We start from the raw sequence: 16,083 nt of genomic DNA, 5'->3' as shown, positions 1-16,083 counted from the left end.
AATTTCTTTTCATTCAATAAGGAGTTTCAACTTGGATCTGTAGCTCTGATGTCAATAATGTTCTTTATGGACAGAAGTCAGTTTAAAAAAAAAAGTGAAGGCATAATGATACTCCCTTCAAAGGTAAAATTGTATTAAGATTGAGTTGCTCTTGTTTCTGTTACAGTATACTTGAAGATACTATGTATCATGGGGAAGACTTGGAAGATTCTAAATTCTCTGAGGCGCTAATATTAATCTGATCTACTGAGTTTATGAAAAGTATAAAATTTCTGCTTTACTTGGTTAGCAACAAATGAATTATTTTAAGAAGTTGTATATAGAGCTATTCCTCATTCTACCATAAAGTATAATTGTATATATAAAATTTGATTGTTTATTTTTATTTTCATAGCCAAGTGAATGTGTGTTTAATGGATCACACTGAATAAGTACCAACTAATTGCTATGGGTACCTTCAGATCCAAACAAGCCCTTCCGGTATATTTGGCCCATAAACGTCTTCCTACAGTTACTGCCGCTGTAAAAATTGTAATTGATTTTGTTTTAAAATTAGATTTCTTTCCTTGTACCGTCTGCAATGATATAAAATACTAGTACTCCCTAAACTCCACCAAGCGCTCCATTTAAATTTTAGGGTTAATTTCATTGCAAGTAGTTGAAAAGCGCTAATCGACAGCATTAGTGTAGCTGATCGACCATTCTGCTTTTAATTTCTTGTCGTTGGCTGTTACAAACACTTTTTATTGTATGGTCCTTTATGAAAAAAGGAATCGCAATATTTTGGAAACTGAATGCGTAGGAATTAACCATACATTGGAGAACAGCATCATGGGACTGAGTTTATCTTTAAAGGAGAAAAGGATCGGAGCAGTCTCAGTGTTACCACGGACGGCTTTTCTGGGGAAAGCAGGGTGCGCTCGGATGATGTGCGTGAGCACAGCGCGCGGCTTTCCGGAGCCTCCGCTTTGGCAATGGAAGCTGATTCGCCTCTTCATTCTGTCTTCCGCCTCATCAAGTACCGAATTAACAACACGGGCAGTACCTTTGCCAAGTACAGCACAGCGCCCTTAAACGGGTCGCCATCGTCCTGTTCTCTTGAAAACGGGTGTCTTGTGCGCTCTGGGGCTTTCGTCGTGTCTGTGCCACAAACTTCAACCGCTGTCCAGGGATTTATTTCAGGTCCCGTCTGCCTTTTCAGTGGAGGACTCGACTTTCAGCCCCTTCCCCGCCTGTCCAGTCTCAGTGGTGCTTTCCACCATGGATGCTTTGGCTTGAATGCCCCCTCCCCGCCTCCTCTCCCCCACCCACCCCCACTCCCCCCGCCCCCCTCCGCCGCCCAGTGAAAGTCATGCAGAATTCACCAACTCATACATCTCCCCCCCAACTGCAATTCTTGTCTGGCCTCCTCGAGCGATATATCGAAAATTCCACGGGAGGATTCCCTTTTCTTTTTAATGATGATTAGGAGGTAGGTTTGTTTTCATCAATACCTTTGACCTTTCACCCTATAAATGAGAGTTCCTCTTCCAAGTACTTGCCTTGGTCGAAACATGTTTAGTACCTGACGGGCATGGAGTGGCATCCCCGATTCAACAGGTGGAATTCTTTTTAAAAAAATATATTTTATTGATTTTTTACAGAGAGGAAGAGAGAGGGATAGAGAGTTAGAAACATCAATGGGAGAGAAACATCGATCAGCTGCCTCCTGCACACCCCCTACTGGGGATGTGCCCGCAACCAAGGTACATGCCCTTGACCGGAATCGAACCTGGGACCCTTCAGTCCACAGGCCGACGCTCTATCCACTGAGCCACACCGGTCAGGGCAGGTGGAATTCTTTTATCCAGACGTGGTGTTGCCCGCCAGACTCAGGGCTCCAGGGTCCCTGGTGGCAGCTCCCCCAGCTTTGGGGGTTTTAGAGTTAAACTCTCTGCCGTGTCCCAGAGAGGGGGTGTGCGCCCCAAGCAGAGTGAGGGCTACAGGGCTTAGGACACACCCTGCCTGGGGGATGCTGTGCCAGGGCAATGCCATCCCCTGCCGCCAGGCCCCTGCCAGGTCTGCCGTTATCGTGTGAACGAGTCCCTCAGCCCCTCAGGGCTGGGCAGGCAGTGCCTCGGACTTCTCCTTCTACTTCATACCCGCACGCTTAGACTTCACCAGGCAGAGCTGACCGAGACCCTGTGAAACGAAACGGCCAGTCTCACCCTCAGTTCCCATTCTCCACACCTGACCTTCCTTTCACCTTCTGCCTCTGTAGCCTGCAGTGACGTCTGACATTCACTTCCCTGCCACAGAGTGTCCCCTGCTTCACCACCTGGGCCCCCTTTTCCCTGACCTCCCACCTGCCCATCATTCTCTGTCTGTCCTCCCTTCTCCCTGACCTCCTCCCACCTGCCCAGCATTTTCTCTCTCTCTGACCTTCCTTCTCCCTGACCTCCTCCCACCTGCCCAGCATCCTCTCTGTCCTCCCTTCTCCCTGACCTCCTCCCACCTGCCCAGCATCCTCTCTCTCTGTCCTCCCTTCTCCCTGACCTCCTCCCACCTGCCCAGCATTTTCTCTCTCTCTGACCTCCCTTCTCCCTGACCTCCCACCTGCCCAGCATCCTCTCTCTCTGTCCTCCCTTCTCCCTGACCTCCTCCCACCTGCCCAGCATTCTCTCTCTGTCCTCCCTTCTCCCTGACCTCCTCCCACCTGCCCAGCATTCTCTCTCTGTCCTCCCTTCTCCCTGACCTCCTCCCACCTGCCCAGCATCTTCTCTCTCTGTCCTCCCTTCTCCCTGACCTCCTCCCACCTGCCCAGCATCCTCTCTGTCCTCCCTTCTCCCTGAATTCCTCCCACCTGCCCAGCATTCTCTCTCTCTGTCCTCCCTTCTCCCTGACCTCCTCCCACCTGCCCAGCATCCTCTCTGTCCTCCCTTCTCCCTGACCTCCTCCCACCTGCCCAGCATCTTCTCTCTCTGTCCTCCCTTCTCCCTGACCTCCTCCCACCTGCCCAGCATCCTCTCTGTCCTCCCTTCTCCCTGACTTCCTCCCACCTGCCCAGCATTCTCTCTCTCTGTCCTCCCTTCTCCCTGACCTCCTCCCACCTGCCCAGCATCCTCTCTGTCCTCCCTTCTCCCTGACCTCCTCCCACCTGCCCAGCATCCTCTCTGTCCTTCCTTCTCCCTGACCTCCTCCCACCTGCCCAGCATCCTCTCTGTCCTCCCTTCTCCCTGACCTCCTCCCACCTGCCCAGCATTCTCTCTGTCCTCCCTTCTCCCTGACCTCCTCCCACCTGCCCAGCATTCTCTCTCTCTGTCCTCCCTTCTCCCTGACCTCCTCCCACCTGCCCAGCATTCTCTCTCTCTGTCCTCCCTTCTCCCTGACTTCCTCCCACCTGCCCAGCATTCTCTCTCTCTGTCCTCCCTTCTCCCTGACCTCCTCCCACCTGCCCAGCATCCTCTCTGTCCTCCCTTCTCCCTGACCTCCTCCCACCTGCCCAGCATCCTCTCTGTCCTCCCTTCTCCTCACTTCCTCCCACCTGCCCAGCATTCTCTCTCTCTGTCCTTCCTTCTCCTGACTTCCTCCCACCTGCCCAGCATCCTCTCTGTCCTCCCTTCTCCCTGAATTCCTCCCACCTGCCCAGCATCCTCTCTGTCCTCCCTTCTCCCTGACCTCCTCCCACCTGCCCAGCATTCTCTCTGTCCTCCCTTCTCCCTGACCTCCTCCCACCTGCCCAGCATTCTCTCTCTCTGTCCTCCCTTCTCCCTGACTTCCTCCCACCTGCCCAGCATCCTCTCTGTCCTCCCTTCTCCCTGACCTCCTCCCACCTGCCCAGCATCCTCTCTGTCCTCCCTTCTCCCTGAATTCCTCCCACCTGCCCAGCATTCTCTCTCTCTGTCCTCCCTTCTCCTGACTTCCTCCCACCTGCCCAGCATCCTCTCTGTCCTCCCTTCTCCCTGAATTCCTCCCACCTGCCCAGCATCCTCTCTGTCCTCCCTTCTCCCTGAATTCCTCCCACCTGCCCAGCATCCTCTCTGTCCTCCCTTCTCCCTGACCTCCTCCCACCTGCCCAGCATTCTCTCTGTCCTCCCTTCTCCCTGACCTCCTCCCACCTGCCCAGCATCCTCTCTCTCTGTCCTCCCTTCTCCCTGACCTCCTCCCACCTGCCCAGCATCCTCTCTCTCTGTCCTCCCTTCTCCTGACTTCCTCCCACCTGCCCAGCATTCTCTCTCTCTGTCCTCCCTTCTCCTGACCTTCTCCCACCTGCCCAGCATTCTCTCTCTCTGTCCTCCCTTCTCCCTGACCTCCTCCCACCTGCCCAGCATCCTCTCTGACCTCCCTTCTCCCTGACCTCCTCCCACCTGCCCAGCATTCTCTCTGACCTCCCTTCTTCCTATTCTCAGTCCCATCTGTCCAACATTTTATCTGGACTCCCTTCTGCCTGGTCTCCCTTCGCCCGGTGCCCAGTTCTGCCCGATCTCGCCATTCCTCCCTTCCCCGTGCCCTCTTTTCTCCCTGTCCTCCATTCTACATGAGCTCCGCTCTGCCCGTCTTCCTTCCTACTTGGCCTCTGTTCTATCTGTCCAGCAGCCCAGTGCACTGAGGGCCAGACAGGTTTGACGCTCTGCATCTAGGAGTGCTCAGAGGCCAGGCCAGCCCCGGGCCGGAGGGGCAGGGCAAGGCAGTGACCAGGCCCACGTGGACGGGGGGGTAGGGGGGCGGGGGGTGGCCCTGGGAAGGAGACTTTGAGGATGAGGGAATAGGAACTGTGGCACTTGCTGCCAGGTGAGATCTTGGCCTCTCAGGACTCCCTTATAAGATACGAACGTATTTGTGGTTTATGACCGTAACCTGGGCTCCTTCTCCCGCCCTGATGACCCTCTGGTGTCGTTTTCTCTGGTCGTTTCTCCTTTGTATTTGTTCCTGTGTGTGTTCTTTACGTGGAATATGCAGGTAATCATCTCCAGTGTTGTTCTCCCAGCGTTGTCTCGTGTCAGTAAACTACTTCATATTTGCATGGTTAACGTTGAATGTTTTAATGTTGGAATACTATTTTGTCACAGCACTCCTGTATGGTTGCTGATTTAGAAATGAGAAATACAGGACACCAAGTCCAATCCACATAAACAGCACATAGATTTAAATATATATATATTTTTTTTTTGTATTGATTTCAGGGAAAGGAAGGGAGAGAGAGAGAGAGTGTAATGAGAGAGAATCACTGATCGGCTGCCTCCTGCAGGTCCCCAACTGGGGATCGAGCCCGCAACCCCGGGCATGTGCCCTGACCAGGAATTAAACCGTGACCTCCTGGTTCCGGCCGAACAACACATAGGTTTTCAGTAGCTGGGTCTCCCGAGTGGTGTTTCCATTGCAGTACTGGGGCCTCCTTGTTGTCCTCTGCTTACCTGAGACCCGCGTGGCCTTGCTCTTCAGCGGTCCATCCCGCGGCCCTGCCCCCGTCACCCCGTGCACAGCCCCTGCGGCTCTCTCAGGGATGCAACGGGCAGCTTTGGCACAACGTTTCCGATTTTGAATCACGACCTTCGGTGGATTTGAGAAGTAGAATTACGGAGGAGACGAGTCTTTTTTTCCCCCCCCAGACTTCTCAAAGCGATTGCTAAATTACTTTTTAAAAAGGTTATAGCAATTTGGGCTCCCACCAGCGGTGCGTGAGAGTGCTCAGCGCCCGCACCCTCGCTAACAGCCTCATCACCTCGGCACTTCTTGCTATTTTGGCGAGCAAATAACGCGGCCTCATCTTCATCTTTGATTACTAATGAAGTTCACATTTTTTGTTTATTAGGCGTCCTGTGTCCTGAATTTTAAATCTCCTGCAACCGTACCCTGCCCCTGTTTTGCATTGCTTTGAAGTCATAAGGAAAACGTCTTCGTTTTCTTTCTTTATTCATTTTTGCTCAGCCACGGGGGCTGGGACCCGGCGCCCAGGCTCAGGCTCCAGGAGGAGGCCGGACGCCCACCACCAGCTGAGCTGCCAACCTCCCCGTTGTGTAAAGTAAAAGCTTCATTTGACTTCTAAATGCATTTCAAATAAATCAATGCAGAACCACCCAAGAGTCGTGTTATTTTCTGAGCCTGCAGAATAAAGCTTTTCTTTTCCCATGTCCGGCCGGTGTGGCTCAGTGGTTGGGGGTCAACCTAGGAACCAGGAGGTCAGGGTTCGATTCCCGGTCAGGGCACATGCCCGGGTTGCGGGCTCCATCCCCGGTGTGGGGTGTGCAGGAGGCAGCTGATCAATGATTCTCTCTCATCATTGATGTTTCTTTCTCTCTCCCTCTCCTTTCCTCTCTGAAATCAATACAAATATATTTTAAAAACAAACGAAAACTTTTCACCGTTCTTCCATTTCTGCTTCCAGTGTGTAATTGGCATCAGATGCGCTTCTGTGACTGGTCGGGTTAACCGCCCTCACGCCCGCCGTGGGGCCACGTGGTGGTAAAGCTTCGAGGTGCCCAGTGTTTGCTCTGAAAAGCCTGGTGCGCCAGGGATGGACCCCTCGCCAAGCATCGGAGGCGCCCTTCTGGGCGTGTGACCAGGCCTATTGCCCATTCCCCGTGGGGTCCATAGGTTCAGGTTAGAAAAGAGCTGACATTGCAAGACTTGCTTCTTCTTGGAAGGACTGAACGGTACAGGTCCCTTCTGGAACTTTCCCTCAGGTGAAGCTAAGAGCACGTTTGCCCCGCCCGGCCTTCCGACCTCTGACTGCTATGGCCCGTCTTTCCTCCCCTCCCCCCGGGCTCCTTCAGTGGGGCCCCACCCTCCTCGCCAAGGCCCTGGAGTTGCCTTCTGGCTGTTCTCATCCTCGTGCAGACCCCCCGCCTGGCCGCGTACGCGCTCCCGGGCCTCGCTCTCTGGAAGCCGCTCCATTGTGGTTCGTGTGTCATTCCTGCACCACGGCCGCTCCCCGCCGTGGCCGTGCGGGGGCTCAGCATCCCGTGCCGCCTGGCCCTCGGGGGAGAACGGCCCGGCTCCAGTCTGGTAGCTGGCAGGGCCCAGGCCCTCGGCGTCCCCAAGGCCGCTCTGAGGTCTGGCTTTTCTACTCTGAACTTGGCATTTCAAGGTCAGCACTTCGTGTATCGCTTCCGGTGAGACGCGGCTGGCTTGTGATCTCGGTGATTCTGGAGTGTGCGTGGCCATTGCCACTGTTTAACATGAAAATGAGCGTGAGCCCACGCGAGGGGCCCCGTGGCCGGCACAGGCCTCCGCTCGCTCTAGGAAAGCCCCTGTCTGGGGGGCGGAGCCCGGTCATGGCCAGCTCCCTCCATCGGCGCCGAGGCTGGGCATGGTCTGTGGCGGCCTGTTCCTTTCCTCTCCCTCCGCCCGCGTTCTCTCCGCCTGCAGGGCGGGACGGCGGGCCCCTGCCTCGGGGGGCCGTCCACGAGGCCTCAGAGCTCTCAGGACTCGCATGTGCCTCCGGGTGAGAGGGAAGGATCGAGCTGGGCTGCTGAGCAGCGCCCTGTAGCCGTTCACTCCCTCGGAGGGGAGCCGCTCAGATGCCTATCAGATGAGGCCCGCAGAGACTGCGGGGTGTGGATGCGCCGTGGTTCCGACGGCCTCCTTGTACTTGATCAACATGTGAGGTTATGAAGGCCCTGACCCCCAAATGGCACCTCCCAGCGCAGGGAAGTTGCAAAGGCGGCTTCTCCTGAACTCAGCGGGAGGCCCAGTGTCTGTGTGTCTGTAGCCCTGGCTGTGGCTCAGGGGGCCAGAGCATCGTCCATACCCCGGAGGGGCAGGTTCCATTCCTGCTCAGGGCTCATCCCTAGGCTGTGCTTTCTGCCCCAGTCCGGGCGGGTATGAAAGGAAACCAATCCATGTCTCTCTCTCTCTCCCTTCCTCTCTCTCTAAAAGTCATTAAAAGCATATCCTTCTGTGAGGATTAAATAAAGTTTCTATTCATCAATAGGCATCTTGCCATGTCAGGACTCATTCCTCCAGTGGAAAACACACAATATTTAGCCCTTTTTCTGAACCCCAACTTGGCATCTAAACCTCAGCAATTATTATTGTTCACAAATAATTTACTTTTCTGGGCAAATGGAAGACACCATCCTGTCATTACTGTATTTGTTCAATTTATGGAATGCACCCGTGGAGGACTCGTTTGGAAGCATATATGTATACTGTAGCTGGAAAACGAATTGGAACAGTATCGGACCTTAACATTTCACTGCAGAGAGTGAATTTCAAATTAATGCAGAAGACATTTAGGCATTCAGATATACTGCTTGTAAAAGTAGAGTTCGTAAAAGAATGCAATTTGGGAACTCATTTAATAAGGCAAAATTAGGGCATGTCTGAAAGTATTTCTCATCCTATAATTTTACTGCACTTGTACTGGTTTAATGGGAGAAAATGCATGTCCTATGTTTCTTAAAATGTCATTAATTTAGGATGAAATATTGAAGAGCAAGAAAGGCTTTTAAGATGTTGTTAGCCATGAACCCCAGACGTGTGATACACTGCAGCCAATGGCAATGGGACCACTTAGCCGCCTGCCCACCTGCCAAATAAACCCCCTTTAGTGCATGCACACATGCACAGACCTACACACACAAACATGCACATGCATGGGCCTGCACAGACTTGCACACACGTACACACACAAACATGCATATACAAACACACCTGTGCGCATACAAACATGCATGGGGCATGCATATGTACTCACACGCGCACACAAACATGCATGCACACAGACCTGTACAACAAACATACACATGCACAAAGCTACAAACATGCACATGGACACACCTGCACACACACTCGCATGCACACCCCTGTACACACAAACATGCACGTTCCTGCACACACATGCACAGACCTGCATGCGCACATGCACCTGCACAGACCTGCACACATACATGTGCACACTCACAGCCGCGCACATGCTGGCTGCCTCCATCTGCTAACTGCTTCAGCCCTTGACTTCTCCAGGTCTGGGTTTGTGTGTCGGTTTCCTTTTTCCTCCTCCTTTTCCTCTCCTCCAGCCCTGTCTGCCCTGAGAAACTCCCTCTCCCCCCCTTACCTGCTGCTGAGCCCACGCTCCTCACGTCCCTCTCGTGGAGGAGAGCTGGGCCGGAGTTCATTGTGAGCGGCTGGGGATTGCCTCCCGGGCGTGCAGGCAGGATTTGGGGGAGGAGAGGCCCCTGTGTGCCCCGGCCCCAGGTCCAGGGCTCACACACATCGCGGTTAGGGCAGCACGTGACCGAGAGCACAGGGCAGAAGAGGTGGAGGTTTCAATCCTGCCTCGAAGCTTTGCATGTTCAATACGAACATATGTAACGCTTGTTTTCCCAGCCTGGACGGCCCTGGTCAGGAAGCACGAATGTAATGCCGCGGGAGGGAAGGGAGTAGAGGAGGAGAAAAGAAAAAGGGAAGAAAAGATTGTGAGGTGGAGTGGCCAGCTGCCTTCTGGTGGCCGGCCAGGGGTGGCGGGAGTGGTGGCTTCACGCTGCTGGTTCCAGCCCAGACTCCTGGTTGGTGCCCGCTCTTCCCAAGGGTGTTGTTTTCCCTGCCCCCTGCCACCCCCCTCCCCCCCCCCATCCCGTCTCACTGTGTCTTCTGATTCCTCTGCAGGGGAACTTCGTGGCGTGCATGACCGCGATTTTACGACAGATGGAAGATTACCATTATGCCCATTTGATCACGACTTTCGGGAAGATGAGGACGGACGTTGTGGTGAGTGTCGCTTTGACCCTGTCCCGTCCCCGTGTTTGGGGGCCAGCAGTTTGGGCAAAACACGGGTGTCGTTGTTTTAACTGTGATTTTGCACAGGGGTGGCCCGCGGCTGATTTGGGAAGCCGCTGGGAGGGTCCCCCTGAGCCGTGTTCCTAGGATGAGGGTCCTGACACGCAGAGCTGCTGCTCGTGCTGGGGGAGGGGTGGCCGGGCTGCCCTGTCAGGGCCTCGGGATCGTTGCAGGTTTGGGGGTGTTGCACAGGAAGAGTCACCCGCTCACTCCTGTGCACCCGCTGAGTGACTTTCAGCAGCAGGAGCCAGAGAGCCCTGCGGCTTACCTTCTCCTCCCTGACCCACCAGCTGTGACCGTGGGGCCCATCAGCACTGGCTCCGTAGCACCCGAATGCAGCCAGACGGGGCGCGCCACGGGGCGGAGGTGACCGCTTAGGCGCGCCCTCCCTAACCACCGGCATCCCGGGGCCTCACGCAGGTGCTCCCCTGACACCCCAGAGCCTCACGCAGGGACCCCTGACACTCAGGGCCTCACGCAGGTGACCCCCTGACATCAGGGCCTCACAGCAGGCATCCTGGGTGGTCCAGGGTGACGCCTCTCACCTGGGAGGTGGGGAGTGAGAGTGCTCCTGGGCGTGGCCATAGCGAGAATGTCAGCCAGGGGCCTGTCTGGCGGGAGACCTTCTGCCAGTGGCTTCCTGCTCGGAGCCCGGAGTTCCATGCGAAACAGCCCCCCACGCCTGTGAGAGCGTCGGAGTGGGAGCAGGAGCCTCGGGCTGAGCGTCTGTTCCTGTGTTCCGTGGGAGCATTCCATGTACACCATGGTTCCCAACCTTTTCTTGGCCACGCCCCCCTGAGCATCTCTAACATCCCGATGCCTGCCCCCCCCCCCCGCCCCCGTGACATAGAATTCTTATTATTCAAAAAGTGGACTCCTGTTCACGGGGAGGAAGCCTAAAAGGCCATGAACCTGCTCTACACAAGCTTCCAAAGAACATGGCAGCCATGAAAGAGGCAAACAAAAGAAGGAAAGGACAGTGGGAGGACTGAGGAAGAAATTGTTAAAAAATATAATAATATGAAGTGACATGAAAAAATAGGAAATAAAGCTTCAAAACATAGAGAACTGAAATGCATAGCTATGTCACAATATAATTTATAGACTGTCTCTGAGGCCTCTAGAACCATAGGAAATGCACGAAGTTCACTGTGAATAACTCCTTCTCGAACTGCCCCCCTTAAACATCAAATGGCCCCCCTTGGGGCGTGTGCCCCACGCTGGGAACCCCGGGTGTCCGCGAAGCCTAGTGAAGGCCCCCTGCACTGGGCAGTGGGTCTGGGCCGCGGGACCCTCACAGGGGGTCACTCTCGGACACTGGCCTGTGAGCGCCATGGCGGGAAGGACGGGGCGAGACAGCCAGTCCCGCCCTGAGGCCCCGCAGGCGGGTGGAGACCCCGGGTGCAGGGGTCCTTCCAGCCAGCCCCCAGGACTGTGCCCCAGAGGCAGGACCTCACACTGGCTGAGGCGGTGGCCGGAGCCTCTGCAGCGGAGAGGATGTGCGATGTGGAGGGGGAGGAGGGAGAGCCGCGCAGGGAGGGGGAGCAGGGAGGGTGCAGCATGGACGGGCGCCTCGCTGGGGCAGCGAGCGAATCGGGGTCCGACAGCCTGGAGAGGGGCTGGGGTGTCCAGGCCCCGGAACTGAACGCCGGGCCGAGCAGCCTTGTGCACTTTGCTTGTTTTTCTGTGGGTTTGGTATTTTTGTTGTTGTTATATTTTATTTATTTTAAAAAAGTCATGTATTTGCTATTTTCCCTTTACTTGTGTTACAATGACTTTTAAAGCCTTGATTCTTTGCGTAAATGCTTTATTTTCCAATAAATGTGGAGTCACATGCAGCGGTAGACAATAATGCAGAGGCCCGGAGCCTCGGCCCGGTTTTCCTGTAATAGCAACGTCTACAAGACGACACGGTGCATGTTCGCTGGAGACACCGCCGCGTCGCCATCCACGCAGTTGCTGATCTCATTCCCAGTTTTCCGTGTACTCTTCCCCCCACCCCCACCCCACCCGTGTTTATCAGGAGCGATCGCCGGTGGGAAGGCCGGGGCCATGGAATCCATTACTCCCATCCCCTGAGCCAGGGGTCCTCAAACTTTTTATTTATTTATTTAAAAATATATATATATTTTATTGATTTTTTACAGAGAGGAAGGGAGAGGGATAGAGAGCTAGAAACATCGATGAGAGAGAAACATCGATCAGCTGCCTCCTGCACACCCCCTACTGGGGACGTGCCCGCAATCAAGGTACATGCCCCTGACCGGAATCGAACCTGGGACCTTTCAGTCCACAGGCCGACGCTCTATCCACTGAGCCACACCGGTTTCGGCGGTCCTCAAACTTTTTAAACAGGGGGCCAGTTCACTGTCCCTCAGACCATTGGAGGGCTGGACTATAGTTTAAAAAAAACTATGAACAAATTCCTATGCACACTGCACATATCTTATTTTGAAGTAAAAAAACAAAACGGCAAAAACACCCTCATGTGGCCCGCGGGCCGTAGTTTGAAGACGCCTGCGCCTGAGCTCATCCGCCCCGAGCACTTCACCTGTCTGCCTGCTCGGAGTCGCTCTGTCTGTGCACAGATCCCTGGAGTCTGAGAAACCTGCTCTCCCCTCAGCGTCCGCAAACACCTCTCGCGAAGGAAGCCCTCTCTGTGGCCCTTCCAGAACCGGGCAGCCGGCCCTCATTCCAGAAGTCTCCCAACGCCCGCACGTCCCGACGTTCCGTCTTCCCTAGGGGCTGCCTCGGCCCAGAGCCCAGGCCAGGCCCAGCCACGCCATGTGCGTGTGATGCCTCTCGGCTCCTGTCTTCTAGAACAAGCCCACCGCCCAGCTCTTCCTTCCTCCCAAGGCCTTGCCCTCTAAGCTGTTGGGGGGCACCACGCCAGCCAGCGTGCGGACGACCCCGTTCTAAAAGGTCTGGGTGCTGCCCTGTCACGTCGTGCGGTTTGTCTCTCCGTCCTCCCCGTGTCCTGCCAACAGGTGGCTTTGCCTGAAATCCAGGCCCCTCCTTTTGCAAGGGTCCTGCCCTGCTGTGTGCATTGAGGGGTGAGACGCCAGGCTGGCCCCTGTGGCTGACGGGTAGTTTGATCCCTTGGGTAACGGGGTCCCTGCCAGGTCTCCCTGTGGTGAAGATGCCCCTTTGTCAGGTCCTCTTGGGGTGATCCTTGGGCATCCACGGGAAGCCGGCAGTTATTCCACCCCCAGCAAGCCTTCATCTGACGAGCTTAGCATCCTTGGAGGGTCCTTGAATGGAGCAAAGACCAGGCAGTAGAGTGGTGACTTCCTGCTTCTGAGGGTCACGAGGCTCTATCCTTAAGAACATCGGGACGCGGCTTAAGTGGGCGATGGGGGGAGGGCGGGTGCCTGGACCAGGCCTGCAATCTGAACAGATAGATCCCTCTGGGGGCCGTGTAGGGACCACGAGGGACAAGCGTGGACAGAAGTAGAAGGGCTGGGAGTCCCCTCTGGCCGGTCGGTGAGAGAGGCCATTGGCTCAGTGGGTGGGGACGGAGCGCACAGAAGCAGATGGGTGATTGACGAGAAGGCTTGGCCCATCCAGGACGTGGATGGCTCTCGGGAGCTGCCCACTTAGTCGGCGGGACCCTCTCCAGGAGCAAAGTAGGAAACGCCGCGGCGTGGACTGGCCTGGAGAGATGGATTCACAAACCCCTCCTCTTCGCCCTCCGTCTCCCCTTGCTGACTTGGAAATGCCAGCGTCATAGTCTGTGCAGCCATGCCCCCCCCCCCCCCCCCGTGCGAGGCAGATGCGATGGTGGGGCCCGCGGCCACGGCTGTGAGTGACGCCGACGACACGGACGCCCCGCAGACCCACGGCCCACAATGCCCAGCATTCCGCGTGATCAGCAACGCGCGCGCGGGGAGCAGCTGAGCCCCGCTAATGAGGCGCGGGGCGGTTTCCCGGGAGAGCGGCGGAAGGCGTTGGGGAAAGAGGCGTCTCCTCCAGAATAATAAAAACCAGACCCTGTATCTCAATTATTAGGCTTGGAGGAGCCATCAGCAAGAAAGCGGGCAATTTCATGCAAATGGAGACGCGACGAAATTACCGCACTCAGCCGGCGGAATCTGCAAACTGATCATTAAAATGTGGAACTCTTGACAAAGTGGGGAACTTAAGCAGTGAAATAGGAATTTCAATCTTTAAACTGGGGAGAGGAGCCATTTGGTGTGTGGGGGAGGCACCCGGAACACCCTGCTTGGAGGGCTGGTGGCCAGAACCTGTGTGCGCTGGGTTGGGGGGGGACAGTGGGCTGACCATGCCCAGGTCCCTAAGGTCTCCTCAGCTGGTGGCCTCTTGTCAAAAGGGTGATCATAGTTGCTCCCTGAGTTTCTCTTTTTAAATATATTTTGATTGATTTCAGAGAGGAAGGGAGAGGGAGCGAGAGATGAGAATCGTTGATCGGCTGCCTCCTGCACGCCCCCCCTCCCCTTCCCCCCGCCACTGGGGATCAACCTATGTAATTTAGCAAATAAAAGATCTCTGACTGGGAATCGAACAGAGACCTTCTGGTTCATGGGTTGATGCTCAACCACTGAGCCACACCCCCAGCGCTCCCCGAGTTTTCATTCGTGGGAGGGGGCCTGGCTTCGGTGTTAAGGCTGCGGAACACGTGCCTGAGCTTTGGCCTTGGCGATCCTTGCCCTCAGGTTTAACGCGTGTCTCCGCCAGAAGTCCCTGCCGCTCTGTGTCGGGAATTACTTTCTTAGCTTCACAGCCACGGCACCGGATCGTGACTCCTTGGGTCCCGTGAGCGAGCAGCGGGCACTCATTCGCCACCTCTGACCTCGGCCGCACCTTTCTTAGAGACTCTCCGTCGCCTTTCTTCCTCCTCCCCAGGCCTCCAGGGAGCGTGCGGGCTCCCCAGCTGCGTGGGCTTCAGGATAACCACTCGCTTGGTCTGGGTTAGCTCAGGGCCAGTGCCAAGCTGTCAGATCCGAGTTGTTCTCGTTCTGGCAGGCACAGGGGGGAGCCCCTATGAAATGGGCACCCCTTCCTGATGCCAGGCTGCATCCGAGCATGGATGTCGGGCGGACAGTGGAGAGCACAGGACATTGAGGGAGGCAGCGGGTCCCGGCTGAGTAGCTTGTAGGCTGTCGCTGCTGAGAGGACTGGCAGTGCCACCGAGTGCTCGAGTGGTCTGTGGCACACTGACTATGCAGAGGTGGTCGGGAGATCTTTTATTTGCTAAATTACGCTGAGTGGCCAGATTATTGTGATCGCCGAACGCATAATAATCTGGCCACTCAGTGTGTGTGTGTGTGTGTGTGTGTGTGTGTGTGTGTGTGTGTGTATGAATTCGTGCATGGGTGGGGTCCGGCCAGCCTGGCCAGGGGGAGGGGACATGGGTGGTTGGCCGGCCTGCCTGCTGGTCGAACTCCTGGTCGAGGGGACAATTTGCATATTAGCCTTTTATTCTATAGGATAGACACGGGGTGGCCAGATTATTATGCGTTCAGAGATCATCATCCTCTGGCCACTCAGTGTATATAAGGAAAGAGAATGGACAATAAGATCCCATATTCAACTGGGTAGGTGCCTGTTGATAATGAGAAATGGATGTAGAGTAAATATAAGAATTATTATGGGTTTTTTTTTTATATAAGAGAGTATGGGAGAGGGAGAAAGAGAAACATCAATGATGAGAGAGAATCATGGATCGGCTGCCTCCTGCACGCCCCCTACTGGGAATCAAGCCCGCAACCCGGGCACGTGCCCTTGACCAGGAATGGAACCGTGACCTCCTGGTTCATAGGTCGACACTCAACCACTGAGCCACACCGGCCGGGCACTATAAGAACTATTAATAATAACAACCTTCATGTTATGTTTGTAAACAGTGTTCTTCTCTAAGCAGAAAGTGTGTGACTACAGATCTGTTATCTTTGGGGACGTCACTCTTTCTGACTATTAGGAAGACATGCCTGGGACTGTTTTCAGCCATGGCTTTGGAAAAGTTACCCCAACACGAGGTGCTGAGCAAACGGAAAGATAGAAATAGTTCGCGGCGCCCGGGAAATACATCTGCGTTACTTTTTAGGAAGTTTTCATTCAGCTTCGGAGGACACAGGCATTCATCCTGTGATTAGTCAAGGGCGCGGCAGGCGCGGCGGGTTTCCACCTTGCTCTCAGCGCTGTCTCAGTGTGTCCGTTTATTTTATTTTATTTTATTTTATTGTTTAAAGTATTACATATAGTAGTACATATATCTTCCCCCCCCCATTGACCTTCCCCCAGCCTCCCCTACCCCCTGTCGCATGCCCTCATCCCACCCCCACCCCCAGTGTCTTGTGTCCATTGGTT

The 16,083-nt window shown here is 55.0% G+C and overlaps 1 protein-coding gene across 2 annotated transcripts in view; it reads left to right on the top strand.

Annotated features, from left to right (window-relative positions):
- DOCK1 (dedicator of cytokinesis 1) overlaps nucleotides 1-16,083 on the top strand; it is a 305,409-nt gene that overhangs the window by 201,190 nt on the left and 88,136 nt on the right. For both annotated transcript variants that reach the window (XM_079793187.1, XM_079793188.1), the window contains exon 28: nucleotides 9,586-9,687. In XM_079793187.1, the coding sequence (XP_079649313.1) occupies nucleotides 9,586-9,687 (102 nt within the window). The remainder of the gene's footprint in view (nucleotides 1-9,585; nucleotides 9,688-16,083) is intronic.

Source organism: Cnephaeus nilssonii (assembly GCF_951640355.1).
Source record: "Cnephaeus nilssonii genome assembly, chromosome: 16".
NCBI classification, from domain to species: domain Eukaryota; kingdom Metazoa; phylum Chordata; class Mammalia; order Chiroptera; family Vespertilionidae; genus Cnephaeus; species Cnephaeus nilssonii.
This window is presented reverse-complemented; position numbering and strand designations above follow the sequence as displayed.